At 44.6% G+C, this 26,355-nt stretch overlaps 1 protein-coding gene across 1 annotated transcript in view; it reads left to right on the top strand.

Moving 5' to 3' along the window:
* Positions 1 to 4,074: 4,074 nt before the first annotated feature.
* LOC308519329 (zinc finger protein 454-like) overlaps positions 4,075 to 26,355 on the top strand; it is a gene marked incomplete at its 3' end in the record, with an annotated part of 48,023 nt that continues 25,742 nt past the window's right edge. Inside the window, exons 1-4 of the mRNA XM_081091304.1 lie at positions 4,075 to 4,344; positions 5,392 to 5,491; positions 6,757 to 6,883; positions 7,270 to 7,359. Coding sequence (XP_080947430.1) covers positions 5,459 to 5,491; positions 6,757 to 6,883; positions 7,270 to 7,359 — 250 coding nt within the window. The 5' untranslated portion in view covers positions 4,075 to 4,344; positions 5,392 to 5,458. The remainder of the gene's footprint in view (positions 4,345 to 5,391; positions 5,492 to 6,756; positions 6,884 to 7,269; positions 7,360 to 26,355) is intronic.

The following is a 26,355-nucleotide window of genomic DNA, read 5'->3' as shown; positions in this document are numbered from 1 at the left end:
GAGGCTTGTGCTGCTGGCAGTGGCAGCAGCAGAGGTGTGATGGGGGCGTCGCCTTCCCCTGATCTCCGGGTCACCTCCCACCCCTGAGGGCTCCTGGACTGTGAGAAGGAGCAGGCCAGGCTGAGGGACTCCCCCTCCAGTGCATGAGTTTTCATGCACTGGGCCTCTAGTAGTTAATATTTTCAAATGCTACAGAGGGTTAAAGTAAGATAAAAATATAAATATTGCCCTTAGTTTGGTTGATAATCTGTGTAAATTTTAGTAGGTTAAAGAGTGAGTCAAAGGTTGAAAAGGACTTAGTAGCTTGACTAGAAAATGAGTTTAGAAAGATAACTAGAGGGAGATTGGGGTTGAAAGAACCTCTATCAGAAGAGCTTTTGGCTACATCAATAGAAAGCCCAGTTAACAATGGCTTACGAGCAAGTAAGGATTTATTTCCTCATATAATAAATCTGGAGGTGGGTGGGATTGTTCAGAGAAAAAATAATTCAATGCCTTGAGTTTCATGGCTTTTCCATCATGGGCACATGACTGCCACAGCTTCAGGTAAAATATCTGCATTCAATGCAAGAAGAAATGGAGTGTGTAGCACTAGCAACGTCATTACCTTTTATCAGAAAAGGTTTTCCCAGACATCCTTCAGCAGACTACTGCTTACATCTCCTTGACCGCAGCTGTGTTACATGGAGACTAGTAGCAAAGGAGACTGAGAAAATAATCATTTGCTCTTGGAGCCTCTATAGTAGGTAGACAAAGAAAAGGTGGTTTGATAAAGGTGTTGACTTAGCCCACAATCTGCTGAAAATGTGTTTGCATGACTTAAGGTAGAAGAATTGAGCATGTTTGTCTCCTAAAAGAGATGTGGAGTCCAGCCGGTGAGGCTCAGTGGTTGAGCATCGACTTATGAACTAGAAGGTCAGGGTTTAATTCCCAATCATGGCACATGCCTGAGTTGCAGGCTCAATCCCCAGTAGGGGGTGTGCAGGAGGCAGCTGATCAATGATTCTCCGTCATCATTGATGTCTTTATCTTTCTCTTCCTCTCCCTTCTCTGAAATCAATTTCATATTTTTTTTATTGCTTAAAGTATTACAAAGGGTATTACATATGTGTCCTTTTTTTAATTTCATATTTTTAAAAATAATAAAAGAGGTGTGGAGACTCTAAAGGTGCATAAAGGAGGGGGTGTGCATCTCAAAGTGGGAAAATAAGATTTGGAGCACAGGTAAAGGATGCAGGAATATTTTTCACTGGGAAGAAGGACACTTTCCACTGGAAGAGATGGTAATCAGTGATGGGTGCAGATGTTTGTGGGTGACAATGGAAGAGGTTCCCTGTAGATTCTCAGTGTTTGGACTTTGGGCAGTTTTAATTCATGGAGTTAGAACATCAAAGACAAAGGAGGAATGGAACACTAAACTGTATCTTCAGAAACAGATTTTAAATTTTTCTCCATTTCACCCAGTTTCCTCCTTTCCCTTCACCTATTTTTCTTATACCTCATTCCATCTCAAGAATACAAGTAGATAGGAGGAAAGGCAGTGAAGAAATGGGTAGAAAATAGAAGAAAGTGATTAAGACAGCAGCACATTAAAGGCTCAAAAGGAAGGCACAGGATAAGGGGAAGAAGAAGAATGAAGTTATTGAAGCCTAAGATGGATGCAGTAACTCAAAATCAATAAAATATTAACCCATGGAGGGAGCACCAGGATACATGACCCAGATAAATGGAGGTTTCACTACTTTTTCAGGAGTTTTGGAAGTCTTAGACCCTGTATGTCAGTTCTCAGCCATCTTGGGCAACAAGTAATGAGGACTTTGTACCTTTCCTCTATCAACAGGTGCAGGACTCCTGGTTCCATGCATTAGACATGACACCTTGGGCAAGGCACTTAACCTTGGTGCCTCCCTTTTCTCATCTGTTAATAGTGCAAACCTCACAGCTTTACTAGTAGGTTGCATTAGGTAACTAACGTAAAGTGCTTATAAAAATGTCCAGCGTGTAGTTCGTACCCAACAAATGTTATCACCCTCATGTACCTGAAAACAATATCCAAACTCCATAGCATGGCGTCCAGAAACCTTAATTATCTTAGAATGACTATGCTCTCAAAACATACCTTGTAAAAGGTTTATAAAACTGGGAGTCAGTTCCGCCCCAGCCTGCTGTAATAGCTTACTAACTGGTTTCCCTGTATTCCTTCTAGCCCCACCATAGCGAGTTCTCCACACAACTGACCAGTGATTCTGTCCAAGTATGCTCAGCCATATCACTATTTTGCTCAAACACCTGTAATGGTTTCCCATCACAAACAGATTAAGTCCTGCAATGGTCTTCAAGGGTTCTAGTTACCCTTTGAACTCATCTCCCCCTCTCCCTTGTTCACCAGGCTCTCTCCATTCATACTGGACTTCTAAGCCTCAGACTCACAAGGTACTCTTCTGTGGACAGCATGCCTGTTCCCTCCGACATAGAAGGTTTCCCCCGAGAGAGTCACATGATTTCCTCCCCCACTGTATTACAGTGTCTGCTCAATATTTTCTGAGAACTTCCTAAAACGCTACTTAAAATAATCCCAAACCTCTGTCACACTCTGAAATTTAACCCAGCTTTACTGTCATCAGTATCTGATATTTTGTTTATTGACTTCCTCCCCGAATAGAATTACAACTGAATAAGTGCAGGGTTTTCAGCCCCTAGGACAGCCGTGGGCAAACTACGGCCCGTGGGCCATTTGAAATGAATAAAACTAAAAAAAAAAAAAAAAGACAGTACCCTTTTATGTAATGATGTTTACTTTGAATTTATATTAGTTCACACAAACACTCCATCCATGCTTTTGTTCCGGCCCTCCGGTCCAGTTTAAGAACCCATTGTGGCCGAAACCGGTTTGGCTCAGTGGATAGAGCGTCGGCCTGCGGACTGAGAGGTCCCGGGTTCGATTCCGGTAAGGGCATGTGCCTGGGTTGCGGGCACATCCCCAGTAGGATGTGCAGGAGGCAGCTGATCGATGTTTCTCTCTCATCGATGTTTCTGGCTCTCTATCTCTCTCCCTTCCTCTCTGTGAAAAATCAATAAAATATATTTAAAAAAAACAAAAAACAAAAACCCATTGTGGCCCTCGAGTCAAAAAGTTTGCCCACCCCTGCCCTAGGACAATGCCTCACACATAAGTGCTCCAAGTAGGTATCTATAGAAACCTTCAATAAAACCCCAAACAATGCTGTAGTGTCACATGAAAGTAGCTGATACTGCTCCCTAAGAGGTAGCCAACGGGTGAGTTCCCTGACAAACCTCAGGTCACATACTTGAATTTTTCACCACCTACAAAATTGAAACCCTCTCATCTTCCTGAAAATCCTGATAAATCGCCAAGAGCCAACTCTTCCACCTGCTCTATGCTTCTCAGGCACCATGCCCGACGCCACCGCCCAGGTCCCGAACCTCCGCGGCAGCTCCTCACCCATCTGCCATCCTTCCGCCCTCGTCCTCCTGCCTCCGCATCCCATTTCTCGCTTAACCACTCCAGGCCCGACAGCCGGCCACGCTGTCAGTGTCGGTTGCGTCCCGGCCGATGCACAGTCTCGGTGTTTGGTCTGGCGCGCGCCTTTCGGCTACTCCGTCCTCCGGGACCGTTCCTGAGCCGCACTCCTCAGCGGACCTGGCGCCGCCCCACCAGACTGACCTGCCTTATCCCAACTTCTCGCGGGTCTCTAGCTTGGGCGTGTTTCAAGGCAGAGACCGAGTCCCAATCTGATCAGAGCGGAATCAAAGCCGCAACTCCCAGTGAGCACGCCGGGAGTTATCTGCAAGCTGGACCGCGACGCCCCGCCGAAGCCTCTGGGAAATGTAGTTTCAGTGTAGAAAGCCTCGGGACCTGGCACAGGGGAGACGAGGAGCGGGCGGAGGGGAGGTAGGAAGTAGGGGGCTGTCTGCTTGGGAACGCAATATTTTCTTCCGCGCGCCGCGGTGGATTTGCCAGATGGGAAGTGGCCTGGGGAGCAGAACGGCTCAGCCTTCGAATTTGGGGAGATTCGTCCTTGCGGTTCCCAGGGCAATGCGCAAGCGCAGTTCAGACCCAGGCTGCAGACTCCAACTCTTTGTTCTGCGGCGAAGTGGCGATGGAGATCTCTCACTGCTGGCAGAGTCTCCTCGGCAACCCAGGGTAACCAGCCTCGTCGGGAGAGCTGGAGTGGTCGGGCGTGGTTGCGCCCGGGGAGAAGAACGAGATGAAAGCTCAGTAGGTCCGGGTCATGCTCCGTTCTGGAGGACGCCGATGTGATGCCGCAAACTTCCCAGGATGTATGGCTAAGGTTTGATTCCAAAGAGAAAAGGGACGACCAGGTATGGGTTCTTGGCTTTCGGGCTCGAATCTGCGAGTGCCCTCAGGAGGACGCGGGCAGGGCTTCTGGCGTGCATCGTAGAGCCGACCCCCGGAAGCCCGATTACGCCCAGCGGGGTAGATGGTGCTCCCGATGGGGTTGTGACACTATATGTGGAGCCCTCCGAGACGGCAGCAGAGCAGAGGGCGAAGGGTTGTGTGAAGATTCCTAACCCTCTCCCACTTGCTGCCTCCCCCATTTTACCCAAATACCTGCTTATCTACCTTTCACGCCAGGTGACCCAAACTGGGCCCCGGAAGAGGACAGGCCTGAGATCAGGGAAGTGCTTGGCTTGAGAGCCTCGACAATGAAGGGGGTGAGGGGGAGGGGAGGAGATCTACCCTTCTTTGCTTCCTTTTGAAGGAGTAAGAAGTCGACTCTCCTGCACTTCCTCACTCCACTCCCAGAAGTAGGCAGCTGTCCAGCGAGGAAAGGCTTCTTTATTTTATTTTATTTTTTTTAAATGTATTTTATTGATTTTTTACAGAGAGGAAGGGAGAGAGATAGAGAGTTAGAAACATCGATGAGAGAGACATTGATCAGCTGCCTCCTGCACATCTCCTACTGGGGATGTGCCTGCAACCCAGGTACATGCCCTTGACCGGAATCGAACCCGGGACCCTTTAGTCCGCAGGCCGACGCTCTATCCACTGAGCCAAACCGGTTCGGCGGAAAGGCTTCTTTAGAGAGACCTCTCGGAGTGACTTAAGGGCAGAGGCCTGGGAGCGGGTGGAAAGCGTGAGAGCTGGGGCTGGAGAGTGCTTTCTGCAAAGAGAAGTCAATGTATGTATGATACGGAAGGGGGATGCTAGGGGAAATGTGTGTGCGGGGGTAGCAGAATGGTGAGTGATTCCTTTTACTGTGGGGACCAGCAGAAATGCTCTCAGAAGGAGGGAGAATTGGGAGCAAATAGGGACTAAGAATTGGAGGGCTCCCAGGATGTAAATGTTCACAGCCTCACCTGGACCGCTGTGTGCTTTCTTCTGATGCAATCCTCTCCTCATAACAGGTGTGTAGAAGTTTCTGCCTGAGGAGTCCTACTCTGCTTGTTCCTAAAACAGCTCATTAGAGAAGAAATGGCTTTCAGGCACCTGCCAAACATGGTCCAGGTGAGTGGGGGTTGTTGTGGAGCACTCTTCCACACACTGAATTGCCTTAGATTTGAATATAGAGGTTTGGAGAGTGTGGGCATGTTTCTTTTCCCTGACCAGAGGTTTTTCTCCCAGTCCAGTCTCTATTCAGAGGACTGATGCAGTCACTACATTCTCCCTCCCCCACCATGTCAGGCTCATCCTAGTGGGTGTCATCCAAGCTAAAGGACTTGTTAAAGGTCACAAAAGTGACAACTGGAACTGGAATCCAGGTTGGTCCAAAATAGAAACCTGCACTCTTTCTACTAGCAAGTAAGACAAGGGATCTAAAGTGATAACAGCAGTGCCTAAGGCAGGAGTTGAGAGGAGAGATGGGAACACTTTCTTGAGGAGGTGGGGGTGATCGGGTCGTCAGGGGAGGGCAGTTTGGGGGCGATCGGGATGGCAGGGGAGCAGTTAGGCGTAGATCAGGCTGGCAGGTGAGTGGTTAGGGGGTGATCAGGCTGGCAGGGGGGTGGTTAAGGGATGATCAGGCAGGCAGGCAGAGTGGTTAAGGGCAATCAGGCTGGCAGGCAGGCGAGCAGTTGGGAGCCAGCAGTCCCAGATTGTGAGAGGGATGGTCCGACTGCCGGGGTCCCAGAAGGGTCCCAGATTGGAGAGAGTGCAGGCTGGGCTGAGGTCCCCCCCCATCCCCCCCGTGTACAAATTTCACCAGGCCTCTAGGATTGTGATAACTATGTATGGTGCCAGGTAAGTACTAAACTTATGGGGGGAATCACTTCATAAGTTATATAAATATCTAATTATTATGTAATATTGTATGGCAATTATAATCATAAAAATTTTAAAAAAGATTATGCTTTCAATTTTAATAATTTACTAAAAGGCTTTGAGCAGAGCCAACCTCTAGAGAATAAGGATATGGACTACACTATGAGGGAGATAGCATTCATTTGAGTGTATAAATTCCAATGAGTTTGGTAAAATTGTTCTAACTCCTTCACATTTAAGCCTGTCTAGGGTAGGAATCTGTGGTAGAAATCATTGAAAGGGATGAGCAGCTCCTAGTTTCTGAGTTGTCCTTTAGGACCCATCTGATGCACCACTTTTTCTGTGCAACTGGTCTCCATGGTGCCAGTGCACTGTGGTCCTTCTCTTCCATGACCATTTTCTCAAATTCATTGTTGGTGTTATGCAATTATCTTGTATTTACACCCTGTCTTAATTGGTTTGCTATGTGAAGGGGTAGCTGCCAGTCAACAGGGATGGGCTTGTTGTTACAGGAATCAGTGACCTTCAAGGATGTGGCCGTGCTTTTCACCCAGGATGAGTGGGCACAGCTGAGTCCTTCTCAGAGGGCCTTGTACAGGGATGTGATGCTGGAGAACTACAGCCACCTGGTCTCACTGGGTAAGTGGGGAGCCTCTCAAGGCTTACCTTAACACGTGGACATCTCTTGGGACCTTAAACTGGTAGCAGAGAGCTGGCATGGGCTGATTAAAGATGTTATTTTTAAGTCTATGACATGCCTACCTTGGTGTCCCAGACACAGGACTCTTTTGGAGCATAGAGTGAGTGGGGGTTGAATCCTCCCTCCTTTTGGCAGAGAGAAGGGCATGGGCATAGGTTGTGTATCAGACCTGAGCCATCTTTTTGTTCTCTGGGAACTCATCTCTATCTTGGACCTTCCCATCAATCACCTTTTCCAGGAAGTTCTGAGGACCAGATCTCTTCCTTGCAATGATTTTTTCTATAGCATGAACAGATGTGGTCCATTTTTCCCCCCTTAAAAACAGGGCTCTTAGGACCCAAACCAGCTCTGTTTGCCCAGCTTGGAAAAGGGGAAGAATGGACACCAGAAGACGCCTCCCGAGGCTTCTGTCTGGGTAAGACCCTGTGTGTGGGAGGCCTGGAGAGAAACTCAGCAAATGCGACAGGCTTGTGGACCTAGAAATGAGCATCTTCTCCCTTTTGTTCACCTCAATACTTTATTGTCACCTTTGTCCCTGCATGCATATGTCACTCCTTGCTTTTGGCCATTTGTGCTTTCCTAAATCCTCCTCTCTGGGATTTTTCTTCTCTCCCTATCTGGTATAGATTAATCATCTCTGGTTTGGAAAACACCTCACATGTAATCTGGGCAGCTCCCCCACCAGGTTCCATCGTCCCATTCAACACTTGACAGTGCAGCCTCTGTTCCTACTTCTCCAGTGAGGAGGAGCCACGCTGGGTCACACACAGTAGGGTGGCTTCTTCATAGTTATGGGCCAGTAACCATGCTCATCCTGAGGCTACTCTTCTAACTAAACATTGCACATTTCTTCAACTGCTTTCCTGTTTGTCCAGACACATGTACATGTATTCAGCCAGCATTCAGTTACTTTCCACCTTCTGCAGTAGCGCACTTATTAAATTATACTTTGCTGTATCACTCACATCCAGCATCCAAATGCGTGGCATCTGGGTGGGTGGCATAGACTTGTTGCTTAGGGATACAGAGAACATGATAGTTTAGTGGTTGTTACTTGTCTTGAGGAGCCCATTGGATCTGGTAGCTTAAAAGCAGGAACAGGGGTGCCTCTCCTACCCCAGAATGTGCTAAAGCAGTGGGAAACCTTTGGAGCAGCAGTCCCCAACCAGTGGTCCATGGACTACTAGTGGTCTGTGAGGTCTGAAAGGTTGGTGACCGCTGTTCTAGGGAGCTTATTGCCTTATCCAGTACTACATTACAACATTTCACTTTTACTATCACACTTGCAGGCTATAAAATGCACATACACACACACACTAGAGGCCCGGTGCATGAAAATTCATGTACGGGGGTGGGGGGGGGGGTGTGTTCCCTCAGCCCACCCTGCCCCCTCTTACAGTCCAGGAGCCCTTTCCTCTTTTGGCCTGCGATCGGCCTGGGAGGCTGCGGGCGGGCTGCCCTGTCCTCCCTTGGCCTGCATTGGCAGCAAGGCTGTGGGCTGGCCGCCCTTTCCTCTCAGGGCCTGCAATGAGCCAGGGAGGCTGCCGGCGGCCCGCCCTTTCCTCTCTGGGCCTGCGATCGGCCAAGGAAGCTGCAGGCAGGCTCGCCCTCTCCTCTCCCAGCCTGTGCTCAGCCGCGGCGGCTCAGGCTGGCCCCCATGTCCCTGTCCGTGTCTGCTTCGACCCCCCTGTCTCTGTCTCCGCTCAGGGCCTCACCTGCGCATGCAACCTCCTCCTGTCTGGTTGTGACCCATTAGGGCGGGTGTCCCAGCCTAATTTACATATTATATCTTTATATATGTGTGTGTGTGTGTGTGTGTGTGTGTATGTATATATATATATATATATATATATATATATCTACACTAATAAAAGAGAAACATGGTAATTGGTGTACGACTGCTACCCTTCCCATTGGCTAATCAGTGAGATATGCAAATTAACTGTCAGCCAAGATGGCGGCCGGCAGCCAGGCAGCTTGAAACTAACATGAGGCTTGCTTGCCTCAGTGACGGAGGATCGTTGGAGGAAACCAACGTTCCCTGCCTGCGGCTGCAGGCCTCTGAGTGGGCAGTTTAAGAAACATTGTAACAAATACCGCTGGACTTCAGCCAGCAGATTCGCAACATTGTAAGCAAAGGCCAGAAACCTACTTTCAGCCGTGGAGGCCTAAGAGCTGGAGCCAAGCCTCAAGGTAAAGCTGGCCCAGAATAAAAAAAAAAAGAAAAAAAGGAGCGGTTGGGAACTTCAGTCACTCCCAGCCTGAAAACAGCCCTCAGCCCCTCACCCAGACTGGCCAGGCACCCCAGTGGGGACCCCCACCCTGATCCAGGCCACCCTTCAGGGCAAACCAGCCAGCCCCACCCATGCACCAGGCCTCTACCCTATATAGTAAAAGTGTAATATGCCTCCTGGCACCAGGATCAGCGTGACAGGAGGCAGCGCCCCAACCCCCTGATCGGCCCTGCTCTGTGGGTGATAGAGGGCGGTGCCCCAACCCCCTGATGGGCCCTGCTCTGTGTGTGACGGGGGCAGCGCCCCAACCCCCTGAATGGCCCTGCTCTGTGCGTGACAGGGGGTGGCGCCGCAACCTCCCCATCGACCCTGCCTTGAGTGTGACAGGGGACCATGCCCCAACCCCCCAATTGGCCCTACCCTGAGCGTGACTGAGGGTGGCATCACAACCTCCCAATCTGCCCTGCTCTGTGCATGACGGGGTGGCGCCCCAACTCCCCAATCGGCCCTGCTCTGAGCCTGACCAGGGGCTGCACCTAGGGATTGGGCCTGCCCTCTGCCACCCGGGAGCAGGCCTAAGCCAGCAGGTCGTTATCTCCCGAGGGGTCCCAGACTGCAAGAGGGCACAGGCCGGGCTGAGGGACCCCCCTCCCCCCCGAGTGCACAAATTTTTGTGCACCGGGCCTCTAGTATATATATATTTGAAAACCTTACTGATGTTTCACAGTAGTCCAGTGAAGTAGGCAGGAATTTATATCTTATGTTAAAAAACTATATACCTGTGATGTCTACGACACAATCTGTTATGGAATTTAAATGTATGAACTCCAAAACAGTTATCAAAATCATTTTTTACCTCAATAGCATTCTGAATTTGTATGTTTTATTACGAATAAACTAAGGCATCTTAATATTTCATTCTGTATTAAACAAGCAGTGTTATTACAGACAAGGGGGGGATTATACAAATTCATTCACTGTCCTACCACTCCAGTATCATGAATGCATTCTTCCATTTACTCGTCACTAACACTAGCTAGCTCTTTATTGCACTGGTGTGCGGGGAACATGAACATGAGAAGGACTTTGATGCCGATAAGGGACTCTAGCAGGGGTCCTCAAACTACGGCCTGCGGGCCACATGCAAATACAAACATTGTATTTGTTCCCATTTTGTTTTTTTACTTCAAAATAAGATATGTGCAGTGTGCATAGGAATTTGTTCATAGTTTTTTTTTAAACTATAGTCTGGCCCTCCAATGGTCTGAGGGACAATGAACTGGCCCCCTGTTTAAAAAGTTTGAGGACCCCTGCTCTATAGTCAGGTGTGGGAATGACTTGAAAAACCTGGTGGTTGTGATTCATTTCTTCCAAGATGCCTTTCACAGCCCTCAGATCCAGCACTTCTTATTTGTGCATTGCCTGGACACCCTAAACTTTGAGCCTACTCATGTTTATGTTGTTCATTATATTCCACAAATGAGTGAGATCATGTGATATTTATCTTTCTCTGACTGGCTTATTTCGCTTAGCATGATGCTCTCCGGAACTTTCAGACTTTTAAAAAATTCTCCTAGTTCCATTCTTGAGAAATGGTATCTCATTGTGGTAATAAATTACATTTCCTTGTTTGCTGGTGAAGTTGAATGTCTTTTTATATGTTGATTATTTGTTTCCTATAACTTACATATTTATGTTCTTTGCCCAATTTTCTATTATTTTTTCTTACTAATTTCTGTGAGTTTTGTATATATTCAGGAATCTAATACTTTATTAGTTAATATGTATTTCAGTCTATAACTTATCTTTTCTCTTTATTAACAGAAATTTTTAATTAATGAACTAGAATAGATCAGTCTTTATCTTTATGATCTATTTCTTTTTGTGTGTCCTGTTTAAATAATCCTTTCTGCGCCCGGATCCATGAGGGAAGGATTTGGTCTTGTTTGATCTTGTGTCCCCAGGACACCAGGTCCCAGTATGTAGTTGTTGAGTGAAAGCATAAATTTCTAATATTTACTTTTGTCTTTTTTCTGTATAAGTCTTATCTGAGGTTTGTTTTTACAGTAGGGTTTTTTTTTAAAAAATATATTTTATTGATTTTTTTACAGAGAGGAAGGGAGAGAGATAGAGAGTTAGAAACATCGATGAGAGAGAAACATCGATCAGCTGCCTCCTGCACATCTCCCACTGGAGATGTGCCCGCAACCCAGGTACATGCCCTTGACCGGAATCGAACCTAGGACCCCTCAGTCCACAGGCCGACGCTCTATCCACTGAGCCAAACCGGTTTCGGTTACAGTAGACTTTTTAATGAATAAATGTTTGACTTAGCTAATCCTTTCTATTTTATATTGATCTAGTTCATTAATATTTGTTTTTTTAATTTAAATCTTTATTGTAGAAAGCATTACAGATGTCCCCTTCCTCCCCCTCCAGTACCCCCTTCACTTGGTTCCAGCACCGCCCCAGGCCTTCACCACCCTATTGTCTGTGTCCATAGGTAATACATATATGCATATGAGATCTTTGGTTAATCTCTTCCTGCTCCTTCCAGCCACCTTTCCTCTGAGATTCATCAGTCTGTTCCATGTTTCTATGCCTCTGATTCTATTTTTTAGATTTGTTGATAGATATGTATTCATTGCCATTTTATTGTTCATATTTTTTATCTTTTTTTTCCTCCTTTTTCTTCCTCTTCTTAAAGAATACCCTTCAACATTTCATGTAATACGGGTTTGATGGTGATGAACTCCTTTAGCTTTTTCTTGTCCATGAAGCTTTTTATTAACCTTGAATTCTAAATGATAACTTTTCTGGGTAGAGTAATCTTGGTTGTAGGTTCTTTGCTATTCATCATCTTGAATATTTCTTGCCACTCCCTTCTGGCCTGCAAAGTTTCTGTTGAGAAATCAGCTGACAGTTATATGGGCGCTCCCTTGTAGGTAACTAACTGCTTTTCTCTTGCTGCTTTTAAGATTCTCTCTTTGTCTTTAACTCTTGGCATTTGAATTATGATGTGTCTTGGTGTGGGTCTTTTTGGATTCCTCTTGTTTGGGACTCTTTGTACTTCCAGGACTTGTAAGTCTATTTCTTTCACCAGGTAGGGGGAGTTTTCTGTCATGATTTCTTCAGATAGGTTTTCAATATCTTGCTCTCTCTCTCCTTTTTCTGGTACCCTCATAATGTGAATATTGGTGCACTTGAAGTTGTCCCAGAGGCTCCTTACATTATCTTCATATTTTTTTTATTCATTTTTCTTTTTGCTATTCTGATTGGGTGTTTTTTGCTTCCCCATATTCCAAGTTGTTGATTTGATTCTCAGAATCCTATACTCTACTGTTGAATCCCAGTAAATTATTCTGTATTTCAGTTAGTGTAGACTTAATTTCTAATTGGTCCTTTTTCATGTCTTTGAAATTCTCACTAAGGTTCTTGTCTCGCTAAGTCCCTTGAAACTCTCATTAACTCCCTTGAAGCTCATTAAGATCCTTGAGCAAGTTTATAACCATTGTTTTGAACTCTGTATCCAGTAGTTTGCTTGCTTCCATTTCTTTCATTTGTGACATGTTTCTTTCTTTGTCTCCCCATTTTGGCTGCTTCCCTGTGTTTGTTTCTATGTATTAGGTAGAACTGCTATGTCTCCCGGACTTAGTAGAGTGGCCTTGTGTAGTAGGTGTCTGGTAGGACCCAGTGGCTCAGCCTTCCCAGTCACCTGAGCTGGGCCTTCTAGATGCACCCATGTGTGGGCTGTGTGCACAGTTTTGTTATAATTGAGCCTTCATTGCTATTGGTGTCACTGGGAGGAATTGACCTCCAGACCAATTGGCTGAGAGGACCAGCTATAACTACAGTGGAAGAGCTGCTATGCAGGACACACCCCTATGGACCAGGACTTGCTTTAGTGAGGCTTTGGTGGTTGCTGAGTCTGGCCCTTGAGTGTGTTGCTTGTGGATGTGTATAGTTATAATCTGGTATGGTCTGAAGCTGTCCACAAGGTGCACTGGCTTGGAGCCTCCTGGGAGGTGCAAAGTTAGCCACTGCCTGGGGTCACCTAGCAGGAGCTACAAAGAGATCTGCAGATGGCTGCTATTTGCATTGGGCTTGAAAGTCCCCAGGCAAGGCCCAGCTGTGAAACAAGGCAGATTGGTGCTAGTGCCAGGTCTTGGGCCTCTTATTGATAGATATTGGGCACACTGACACCAGCCGCTGCTTATATGAGAGATATTAGAAAATTCTGATGCCTGAGCTGCGACAGGGCATTCATATGGAAAAGCTGCTGCAAATAGCTTGGTTTAGGCTGCAAATTGAATAGAGCAGAGTCTCAGGAAATCACCAAGGCAGAGCAAACAATGTGGTTCATGGTGATAAAACTCAGATATAGCTGCCAGTCACCTCTGGGTTGGGGGAGGTTCCAGCACAGGAACAATGACCCCTTGTGAGCACCCCTGTCTGTCAGAAAGCTGCCCTCGAGTCCCTGCCCTGATGCCAGACAATCTTGTTCCTCTCAGTATGTCCCTGGATACCGCAAAGCTGCTGCCTGGTGCTAGAGCTCAGAGGAAGCAGGACCATGTAAGTTCCTACACCAGCCCTTTAAGAGGAACTGCTGGGTCTCCAGCAGTCTCTGTGTCACTTAACCAGAATCCCTGAAGTTATGGGGACTTCTCTTCCCAGCTCTGGAACCCTGGGCTGGTGTGAGACTGGGACCTCTTGTTTTTCAGGGGAGGCCTCTGCAGCCTAGATATCCCTCCCGATTGAAAAAAAACACCACACATAGGTGTTGGACTAGCCTGTTCCATGCCTCCACTCCTCCTACTAGTCTCAATGTGCTTTATTCTTTACTTCTCTGGTTGTAGGACTTCCATTCAGCCAGATTTCAGGCAGTTTGAATGATGGTTGTTCTGTATTTTAGTTGTAATTTTGATGTGGTTGTGGGAGGCAGTGATACCAGTGTTTACCTATTCTGCCATCTTGGTTCCCAGTTCATTAATTTTTGCTTTTCATTATTTCTTTCCTTTGACATTTTGGAGTTTATTCTGTTCTTTTTTATTTGTAGACTTAAATTTTCTCGAAGTAATACATTCATTTAAAGTTTATTTACTTTTAGAGAGAGAGAGAGAGAGAGAGAGAGAGAGAGAGAGAGAAACATTGATTTTTTGTTCCACTTATGTATGCATTCATTGGTTGATTCTTGTACACCCACAATCTTGGTGTATCAGGACAATGCTCTAACCACCTGAGTTTCCTGGCCAGGATTGAGTACATACATTTAGTTTAATGTAACTACAATATTTATTATGAAAACCAGTGGCCCCTCTTCCACTTTCTCTTCTTTTAGTTGATTATTTGATCTATTTGTTTTCATGTCTCCAAGTAACATGTTTGTATTACTACCTCTTTAACGTTTCAGTTTTAGACATTATTTATTTATTTAAAAATATATTTATATTGATTTCAAAAAGAAAGGGAGAGGGAGAGAGAGCTAGAAACATCAATGATGAGAGAGATCATTGATTGGCTGCCTCCTGCACGCCTCCTATTGGGGATCGAGTCCACAACCCTGGGCATGTGCCCTTGACTAGAATCAAACCTGGGACCCTTCAGTCCACAGGCCAATGCCCTATCCACTGAGCCAAACCAGCTAGGTCTAGACATTATTTATTGAATTCTTTCTATAAAAAGTGAGGATGAAACTCACTGCCCCAACTAGTCATCTAGCCTTTCATTCCCTGTGTTCTCAGTAGAGCTGTAGGATCCTTTTGATCTGAATAATAATCAGTGTTTACATCCTTAAGCACTATTCACAAAACTAATCCATGTAGTGAATTATGACAACTTTTGCTTGACAATCTTATTCCCAGCATTCACTGGCCCATAGCTCCACTTAATTTAATTTAATCTCAGCCCTTCTCCAGTTGTCTGAATCTTGTCTCAAGACTTTCAGATTCATCAGACAATGTGACAGCTTCATTTTCCTGGAAAAGCCTTTTCTGGAACGTGTGACCCGCTCCATTCTAGAGTGGCTGGTGCCTAGCTCTTGCCTTCCTGTGAAGCCCCTTCTGGCTGCATATCTCCTGTCATCTTCCTGCTTAGTTTGCTCCCTTCTTTGGTGGCATACATCTTTCAATAGCTTTCTAAGAAAGAGTTTATTTTTTTATAGCCTATCATGTCTGTAAATGTCTATTTTCTGCCCTGACACTTTCTGGGTAGTTTGACTCCATAGAATTCAGCACTGGAAATCTTTTCCTTCAGAACTTTGAAGACATTGCTCCATTGTGTCTGGATTACAGTCTGCTCTTGTGAAATACAAAATCGTTCTAAATCTTCATCAGTTGTGACTTTTCTTCTTCTTCAAAACCTTGCAGGAGTTCCTGCTGTACACCAGTGTTCTGAAGTTTCCAAGTGATATACCCTGGTGTGGTTCTGTTTTTATCCACTGGGCATCCATGAGCCTGTGGTTGAGTGTTTGGTGAGGCCTTTCCATCTAAAATGCCTGCCCTTTGCATTTTGTGTGACCAGTCATCCACCATGACCAGAAGTTGAACTTACTTACCCCTACTGGTTTTAACAGTACATTTTTAAAAATGCCTCTAAACATTCAATAAAATTTAAGTGAACTTTTTCGATATTATCTTATACCTTAATTCTTCCAGATTCATGTTGACAGTTTATACTTTTTTAAAAAAGAACAGCACATTTATATTTTAGCTGATGGGTTTTTCTGTAGTGTGTGTGTGTGTGTGTGTGTGTGTGTGTGTGTGTGTGTGTGTAATGGTATGGGTAAAATCTCTATTCATTCTTTACCACTGTCAGATATCTAGGTATTTGGTTAGAAATAGTTTGGCATTAGATTTGATGTTATTGGAAAACTTAGAATTCAAAGACAGTGCAAATATTTTTATTCTCAAAGGAATGTTTTAATTCACACTCTGTTGTTGGACACTATTCTTTTGTTGAGCTAATCCATTTTTATGGACTTTTATTAGCATTGTACCTAATATGCACTCAGAATTTATTGAATTGTTCCCAGTTTAAATCAATAAACAATATGTTACTGTCCCTTGAAAAAACAAAATGCCTACCTTTTGGTTATTTAATTATAGTAGGAGACATTTTCTTCTATTGTTTGATTTCCACCTTCAGTTTTTTCTTATCTTCATGGAATGCCCAATACCTCCTGGACTGGTCTTCTAATTTTATTTTTATTAAAATTTTCATCTTTATGCTTTTTTGTTCTACTTTTTGACAGAATTTAGAATTTTATCCTCCAGTTCTTCTATTGAAGTTTTAAAAATATTTTTAATCAACTTCATTAAAGTATAATACACATGCAATAAAATTAACCAGTTTAAAGTGTAGTATTTGATCAGACAATCATACAGTTGTGTAACCATCACAAATCAAGAAAAATAACATTCCAGTCACCCCTAAAAATTCCTTTACCTCTTTGCAGTTACTCTCCTGGCTGCCACTGATCTGTTTCCATGACAAATTTATGTTTCCAGGATCTCCTGCAAATTAAATTACATGGCATGTGCTCTTTTGCGTCTGACTTCTTTTACTTAATATAATATCTTTGAGACTTATCCTTACGGTTTCACATGTCATAGTCCAGGGGTGGGCAAACTTTTTGACTCGAGGGCCACAATGGGTTCTTAAACTGGACCGGAGGGACGGAACAAAAGCATGCACGGAGTGTTTGTGTGAACTAATATAAATTCAAAGTAAACATCATTCATTACATAAAAGGGTATGGTCTTTTTCTTTTTTATTTCAATAGTTTTATTCATTTCAAACATTTTAACAAGAAGAATGTAAACTCTAATTATTATAATTTGAAACTTCAAAAAATGGAGGAATCATAGCACAATAACATACCTTATATTGAAGATGGCAAAGCGATTTTGTAATAAAATCTTTAGTTCATCACATTTCTATACAATCTTTTTGTTCTACCCACTGAATTAGGGTTCGTTCACACTAGCCGTGCTGCCGTTGCAGTGTGGTGCAGTACTGCAATGCAGCGCAGCTAGGGTTAATGCAGGGTACACAGGTTTCCATCATGTTTGCGTTGATGCAAATGTGCAGTGGTGCATGTTAACACAAATGCCCTGTAGCACGCATTTTTACAGCTGAAAGTCTGTTGTTTTATTAACAAGTCATTGTGATGTACAGAATGTGGGAACAGGAAAAAATTGTGTTTGAGTAGAGCTCTTAATCTTACCTCAGAAAGGCTCTGATACTGTGCTCTCCAGGGGCGTGTCTCCCTACATAACCACCATAACGTGTCTACGCATTCCCAGGGTGATGTCGGAGACGCGTCCGCGGGCATTACAAGGAGCCTCTGGAAGACTGAGAGGTTGTTCCTTTTACTGAATGGGTGGATATAAATCCGCCCACTCAGAAGAAGGAGCTGCGGCCGTATTTCCCGACGTTGCCATGTTAACACTGCTGCTGGTGAAGGAGCGGAGTGGAGAGCAAGAGAACCCTCCGCTCTTTCGGCTCCGCGGGCCGGATAGAACAGCCGAACGGGCCGGATCCGGCCCGCGGGCCGTAGTTTGCCCATGGCTGTCATAGTCCCTTGCTTTGCTGAGTAGCATCCTGTGGTGTGTGGCTGGACAACTATTTTGTCTGTCCATTCATTAATGAACATTTGGATTGTTGTCAGTATTTGCCTAAAGTTTCTCTGAACATTCTGATACGAGTTTTTGGGTGGGCATATTTTTAGTTCCTATGCTTTTTCTGGCCATATGTTTTGATTGAGATAAATGTCTAGAAGTAGGGTTGCTGGGTTTTATACTAAATGTGTATGTAGCTTTATAATAAACTAGAGGCCCGGTGCACAAAAATTTGTGCACTGAGGGGGAGTGGAAAGGGGGGTCCCTCAGCCCGGCCTGTGCCCTCTCCCAGTCTGGGACCCCTCGGGAGATAACGACCTGCTGGCTTAGGCCTGCTCCCTGGTGGCAGAGGGCAGGCCCAATCCCTAGGTGCAGCCCTTGGTCGGGCTCAGAGCAGGGCGGATTGGGAGGTTGCGATGCCACCCTCAGTCACGCTCAGGGTAGGGCCATTGGGGGGTTGGGGCACCGCCCCCTGTCACACTCAAGGCAGGGTCGATGGGGAGGTTGCAGCGCCACCCCCGTCACGCACAGAGCAGGGCCAATTAGGGGGTTGGGGCGCTGCCTCCTGTCACTCACAGAGCAGGGCCCATCAGGGGGGTTGGGGCTCCGTACCCTGTCATGCACAGAGCAGGGTCGATCAGGGGGTTGGGGAGCTCCCCCCTGTCACGCACAGAGCAGGGCCCATCAGGGGGTTGGGGTGCCTTCCCTTATCACGAACAGAGCAGGGCGGATAGGGAGGTTGTGGCCCCGCCCCCTGTCACACAGAGCCGCAGGGCGATCAGGGGGTTTGGGCGCTGCCCACTGTCATGCTGATCCCAGTGTCGGGAGGCCTCGTGGCTCTGCTGATCCCGGTGCTGGGAGGCATATTACCCTTTTACTATATAGGATAGAGGTCTGGTGCATGGGTGGGGGCCGGCTGGTTTGCCCTGAAGGGTGTCCTGGATCAGGGTGGGGGTCCCCACTGGGGTGCCTGGACAGCCTGGATGAGGGGATGATGGCTGTTTGCAGCTGGTCGCACACCCTTCAGTGTGGGGGACCCCACAGGGTTGCCTGGCCAGTCTGGGTGAGGGGCTGCGGGCTGTTTTCAGGCTGGCGGGTGACTGAAGCTCCCAACCACTCCTTTTTTTCTTTTTTTAAATTTTTATTCTGGGCCAGCTTTCGCTTTGAGGCTTGGCCCCAGCTCTTAGGCCTCCGCTGCTGAAAGCAGGTATCTGGTTTGTTTGGGTTCTATAATCAAAACACTGTTTCAACTCCAGCTTTGAGATCCTGGCTGGCTGAAAGCAGGTTTCTGGGGTTTTGTTTAGCTTCTATATTTACAACAATGTTTCAAACTGCAAGCTCAGAGGCCGGCAGCGGCAGGCGGGGAACGTTGGAGTCCTCCGTCACTGAAGCAAGCAAGCCTCATGTTCGCTTCAAGCTGCCTGGCTGCTCTCCGCCATCTTGGCTGGCAGTTAATTTGCATATCGCCCTGATAAGCCAATGGGAAGGGTAGCAGAGGTATGGCTAATTACCATGTTTCTCTTTTATTAGATAGGATTGTGGAACTGTTATCAAAGTGACAGGTCCATTTTGCATTCCCACAGCAGTGTATGCAAGGTCCTGGGGTTTCTGGACCTGCTACTCCAGTGCAGTGCCAAGCAGCAGCTATGAGAGCAGCTTGTTCCCTGTTTCAGGTGGAAAATTTCAGTCTTTCACTCCTGAGGTTTTAATAGGTGCTCTTTATCAGGTTAAGGGAGTTTATAACTATTTCTGGTTTAATGGGAGTTTTACCATAAACAGATACTGAATTTTTAAAAGTCCAATCCTTTTTTGAATCCTTAAGATGATGTTGTGATTGATATAGTGAATTACATTGATTGGTTTTAAAATGTCAAATCAAATTTGGCATTCCTGGAATAAATCCAAGTTAGTCTTGATATATTATCCTTTTTAGATAGTGCTAGATTTAATGTGCTAACATTTTAAGAATGTTTGCATCAAGATTCATGAGTAATATTAGTTTGTAATTTTCTTTCCTTTGCTATCAGAATAATGTTAGCATTATAAAATGAATTTTGAATTTTCCCCATTTCTTCTATTTTCTGTGAAAATGTGTCATTTCTTTATTAAATGTTTGGTAGAACTAGCAAAGTCTTCTGGTCATGTTTTCTTATCCATTCAGCTACCCTGTGTCTTTTGATTGGAGCATTTAATCCATTTACATTTAATATTATTATTGAAAAGTACTTGTTTGTGGTCATTTATATTCTTAATGTTTGTGTTTCTTCTTGTTTTTCTGTTTCTTCTTTTTACAGCAGTCCCTTTAGCATTTCTTGCATTGCTGGTTTGGTGGTAATAAACTCTCTTAGCCCTTTTTTGTCTGTGAAGCTCCTGATTCCACCTTCAATTTTGAATGATAGCCTTGCTGGCTATAGTATTCTTGGGTTCATTCCCTTGCTTTGCATCACTTTGTATATTTCATTCCATTCCCTTCTTGCCTGGTGTGTTTCTGTTGAGAAGTCAGCTGATATTCTAATAGGAGATCTCTTGTATGTAACTTTCTGTCTCTCTCTGGCAGCCTTTAAGATTCTTACTTTGTCGTTGGTGTTTGCCAATTTAATTATGATGTGTCTTGGTGTTGGTCTTTTGGGGTTCATCTTGTTTGGCACTCTATGTGCTTCTTGGACTTGTGTAGTTTTTTTCTTGCCAGTATCAGGGAAGTTTTCTGTCATTAATTTCTTCAAACCGGTTTTCTATTCCTTGCTTCTCCTTCTCTCCTTCTGGTACCCCTATTAAGCAAATGTTGTTTCGTTTTGCATTGTCCCAAAGATCTCTTAGGCTCTCCTCTTGCTTTTTAAGTTTTTTTTTTCCAGTTTGCTCCTGTGTTTGTGTGTTTTTTCCTACCTTGTCTTCTAATTCGCTCATGCGGTCCTCAGCCTCTTCTAGTCTGCTGTTTAAGCCTTCCATTGTGTTCTTTATTGCAGCTATGTCGTTCTTCATTTCCTCTTGGTTCCTTTTCATGTTGGTGACATTCTCATTCAGCTCCTTATAATTTTCATTGAGTTGTGTGTATTGGTCATCCAGCCGTTTGAGCATCCTTATAACCATTACTCTGAATTCTTTCTCTGATAAGTTAGTAGCCTCAATTTCATTTAACTCCCTTTCTGGTGATTCCTCTTTTTCTTTCCTTTGTGGATTGCTTTTATGTCTTCCCATGTTTTGCTGTAATGTTTTAATTGTAGCTCCAATTGCTTTGCTACCCAGTTTCTTTAGGGTATAGTGCTACTGGTGTGACCTCTCAGGTCTCCTGGGTTTGGTAGTCTAGTGTAGCTCCCTACTTGGGCTATTTGGGTTCTCTTGATGTAGGCCTGTGAGCTGGAAAGGTGCAACTGAGGTATCTAGAAGTCAGCAGCCGTGGAGGGGGTGTTCCAATTTTTGCTGTCTTATGCCCTTGGTTGAAATCACGTGTGCCCCGCAGGGACTCACAGTGGCACCCAGGAACCGTCTATTGGGGTGGTGGGGCTCAGTAAGCCTGCGTTCTGGCAAAGCATGACTGTGGTGTCCAGAGTTCTGTAGTTGTGGGGTGGGCAGACTCAGCTTTTGCTGCTGCCTCCATGGTAGGATACACGCGATTCCAGCGGCAGCCCTCAGAGGCACCTGTGGTGTGTTTGCCAGCAGGGTGTACTGACACACTCTGAAGGGCCTGGCACTGAAGCCACTGGATTGCAGTGTCTGTGGGCAGGTATCCCGGAAGAGGGAATTCAGCATTTCTACAGCCCAGCAGTGCACCCCTGTTTGTTTAAGTGCACGACCAGCAGGGCTCGCAGTGGGGCCCCAGGGCTGCCTGTGGAGGGGTGGTCTTGGGAGACCTGCACGCTGGAAAAGCATGCAACTGTAGTGTCCAGAGTTCTGCAACTGTGGGGTGGGGAAACTCAGATTTTGCTGATACACCTGTGGTGGATATGCTTGTGTTCCCTGTGGCGGCACACAGGAGTACCCGCAGTGAGTTTGCTAGCGCAGGTGCACTGAAGCACTCTGAAGGGCCCTGGCACGCTTTGGGCAGGTACCCAGGATGGGTGAATTGAGAATTTCTACTGCCCAGGGGAGTGCGTCCCTATTAGTCCAAGATTGGACCCAGCAGAGGCTCACCTCGGCTTCCCCAAAGTGCCCTGTGGATAGATGGGCTCAGGGGGAGTGAGCTACTGTGGCAGGGCAGCTCACCGGTGCTGAGCTCTGACGCACTCTGAGGGACCCTGGCGCTGAAGGGCCCTGGTGCTTAAGTTGCGCAGCTGGGTGTGTGTGGGCAGTTATTCAGGCAGAGGGAATTCAGAATTTCTACTGGGTGGCAGTGCGCCTGTGTCTGTATAAAATCACACCCAGCGGAGGCTCCCAGTGACTCCTAAGAAGTCTATGGAGTGGTGTGCCTCGGAGGTCTGCCGCTGGGGAGGGGGAAGCTGCACTTACTGCTGCGGCAGTGCTGTGCTCCTTTGGCAGTGGAAGTCCCAGGGTCCACAAGTCTGCCGGTGTGGCTGCAGGATTTTGGCTGGAGTGGCTGCCGGGTCTCGGGCAGTGTCCAAGGCCTGTCTGGGTGGTGGTGATGCTGAGTTCCTGGAAGAGGCCGCTCTCCCCTTTAAGATGGCGTGGGTTCTGTGCCCGAGTCCCGAGTCTGGGGAGTGCCGCAGTGGTGGTAGTCTCTCCGTGTCCCAGAGAGCCTGGTCTGTCAGCTTCTACTGCTCCTGCCGGATTTAACTGTCCCCCACTCACTCACACACACCACACACATCCATACACTCTCCATTCATCCCCTCACCCACTCACTTCCTATCCCTCACCTCCATCCTGCCAGCCCCCATCTTTCTAAATATTTTTATATATACAGAGGGTGTGTTTTTATTCCCACAATCAGGAACAGGTTTTTTTTTGTTTTGTTTTTTTAAATATATTTTTATTGATTTTTTACAGAGAGGAAGGGAGAGGGATAGAGAGTTAGAAACATCGATGAGAGAGAAACATCGATCAGCTGCCTCCTACACACCTCCCACTGGGTATGTGCCCGCAACCCAGGTACATGCCCTTGACCGGAATCGAACCTGAAACCTTTCAGTCCGCAGGCTGATGCTCTATCCACTGAGCCAAACCAGTTAGGGCAGGAACAGGTTTTAATAGATACAGCTATCCAAAGCTGCTAGAAAAGGAAGCTAGCAGTTAGTTTTATTGAGCCAAATTATTATTTTTGAAATCCATTGCCCAGATTTTTTAAAGTAATGTTTTTCTGCAGTAATACTAGCACAGAAAAGTACACAAACCATAAGTATAAAAAAACAAATTTTTACAGTATAAATACATCTGTGTAATCAGCACCTATATCAGGAAATAGAATGTTGCTAGCACACCAGAACCCCCAACCTCAGCCCTTCTGTTTCTTTTGTCATTTTGTCCTAAAGGTAACTATTACCCTAACTATAGCTTTGGTTTTGCCCATTTTAAATATGGTTTTCTATTAAATATATTGAAGTAACATTGTTTAATAATATTACATAATTTTCAGGTGTACAATATTATAATTTGATCTCTGTGTACTCAGTTCCATGCTCACCACCTGTCACCATATATTTGACCCCCTTTACCCTCTTGCCCTCCCCCTGTCACCCTACCCTTGTGATAACCTCCATTCTATTGTCTGTAGCTTTGCATTTGTTTTGTTAGTTTTGTTACTTTTTGTTTTATATTCCACATATGAGTAAAATCATACATTCTTTGTCCTTTTCCATTTAACTTATTTCATATCTGTTGTTGCAATGGCAATATTTCATCATTTTCATGACTGAGTAGTCGTCCATTGTGTATATGTACTACCCCTTTAACCACTCATTGGTCAGTGAACACTTAGGTTGTGCCCATGTCTTGGCTATCATGAATAATGCTGCAGTGAACATAGGGGCACAAGTATTCTTACAAATAAGTGTTTTCATATTTTTTGGGTAAATACCCAGAAGAGGAATTGCTGGATCATATGATAGTACCATTCTTAATTTTTAAAGGGACCTCCATACTCTTTTCCATAGTGGCTGCACTAATTTACATTTCTATCAACAGGGTATGAGGGTTCCCTTTTCTCCACATCCTCTCAGACACTTATTTCTTGTCATTTTTATAATAGCCATTTTAGCAGGTGTGAGGTGATATCTCATTGTGGTTCTAATTTGCATTTCCCTGATGAGTAGTGATATTGAGCATCTTTTCATATGTATGTTGGCCATCTGAATGTCCTCATTGGAGAAATGTCTATTCAGGTCCTTTGCCCATTTTTTAATCAGATTGTTTGTTTTTTTTGGTGTTAAATTGTATGAGTTCCTTATATATTTTGGATATTAATCCTTTATTGGATGTATCATTGGCAGATATCTTCTCCCATTCAGCTGGTTGTCTTTTTGTTTTGTTGATGGTTTCTTTTGCTGTATAAAACCTTTTCAGTTTGATGTAGTCCCATTTATTTATTTTTCCTTTTGTTGCCCTTGCCCAAGGAAGCATAGTAAAAAAGACATTGCTAAGATATGTCAAAGAGTTTACTGCCTGTGCTTTCTTCAAGGATTTTTATGGTTTCAGGTTTTACATGTAAGTCTTTAATCTATTTTGAGTTTATTTTTTTGTATATGGTATAAGAAAATTATCCATTTTTTTTTCTATATCTGTTCAGTTTTCCCAATGCCACTTATTGAAGAGACTGTCTTTACCCCACTGTATATTATTGACTCCTTTGTTATAGATTTAGACCATACAAGAGAGGATCTATTTCTGGGCTTTCTATTCCACTGAACTATGTACTATTTCTTTTTATGGCAATATTATACTGTTTTGATTATTGAAGCTTTGTAATGTAGTTTGATATCAGGTAGTGTGATATCTCCCACTTTGTTCTTCTTCAGGATTTCTTTCACTAGTCAGTGTTTATTGTGGTTCCATATAGGTTTTAGAATTAGTTGTACTAATTGCAAGAATGCCATTGGTATTTTAACAGAGATTGCATTGAATCTATATATTGCTTTAGGTAATAAGGATATTTTAACAATATTAATCTTTCCAATTTATGAGCAAGGTATATCCTTCCATTTATTTGTATCCTCTTCAATTTCTTATTGTTTTCAGAGTATATGTCTTTTAAAGCGTGTCTCAAAATTCACGCAAGAAGTAATTTTGATAGAAAACACAGATTTATAATTAAAAATTGTAAATTTTTTATTGATTCTTAAAGTATACAGTATAAGGTTATGTATGGAATAGCATATCAGGTAAATGGCCTCCACAGCTTTGCTGGCACATACGCACTCTTTTGTTATTGCCTGAGCAGCCGCATTTTCGAAGAAGAATGGTCCGATGATGCCTCCAGCCCAAAATCTGCACCAAACAGTGACACGTTGTGGATGCATTTGTTTCTCAACAATCAGTCGTGGATTTTCTGAACCCCAAATGTGACAATTTTATTGATTAACCAAGCCATCAAGATGAAAATGAGCCTTATCGAAATTCAGCCACATTTATACAAAACGGTCATGGAAAATTTCAACAAAAGAGTGCATATGTGCCAGCAAAGCCGTGGAGGCCATTTACCTGATATGCTATTCCATACATAACCCTATACTGTATACTTTATGAATCAATACAAAATTTACAATTTTTAATTATAAACCTGTGTTTTCTATCAAAATTACTTCTTGCGTGAATTTTGGGACACTTTACTTTCTTGGTTAAATTTATTCCCAGGTATTTTATACATTTTAATGCAATTATAAATGGGATTGTTTTCTTAAGTTCCCCTTCTGATAATTTGTTGTTGATATATAGAAATGCAAAAATCCCTGCAACTTTACTGAATTCATTTATTAGTTCTAATAGTCTTTTTAATTTTTTTAATATATTTTATTGATTTTTTTACAGAGAGGAAGGGAGAGAGATAGAGAGTTAGAAACATTGATGGGAGAGAAACATCGATCAGCCACCTCCTGCACATCTCCTACTGGGGATGTGCCTGCAACCCAGGTACATGCCCTTAACCGGAATTGAACCTGGGACCCTTCAGTCTGCAGGCCGACGCTCTATCCACTGAGCCAAACCGGTTTCGGTGGTTCTAATAGTCTTTTGACAGATTCATTAGGGTTTTCATGTATCATGTCATCTGCAAATAAATGAGTTTTACTTCTTGTTTTCCAATTTGGATGCCTTTTATTTCTTTTTCTCATCTTATTGCTGTGGTTAGGAGTTCCATTACTATCTAATCTAATAAAAGAGAAACATGCAAATTGACTGTACCTTCGCTATGCCCCAAGCCACACCCACCAGCCAGTCAGAGCGACTATATGCAAATTAACCCAACCAAGATGGCGGCCGGCAGCCATGGTGCTGGAGCAAGCAGGAGGCTTGGTTGTCCCAGCAGTGGAGGAAGCCAAGCTTCCCACCTGCCCTGGCCAGCTGTGGCCTTCACTAAAGGCAACAAAGTTTCAATTATAGAACATAAATAAATTCCAGATACTTGCTTCTAGCCAGCCTCCACTGGGAGCTTGGGTGGCTGGGGGCTGTGGCCAG

This window comes from Myotis nattereri (assembly GCF_964212035.1).
Source record: "Myotis nattereri genome assembly, chromosome: 5".
Taxonomy (NCBI): Eukaryota; Metazoa; Chordata; class Mammalia; order Chiroptera; family Vespertilionidae; genus Myotis; species Myotis nattereri.
Note: the sequence above shows the minus strand (reverse complement) of the source record. Positions and strands in the feature narration are given on the sequence as shown.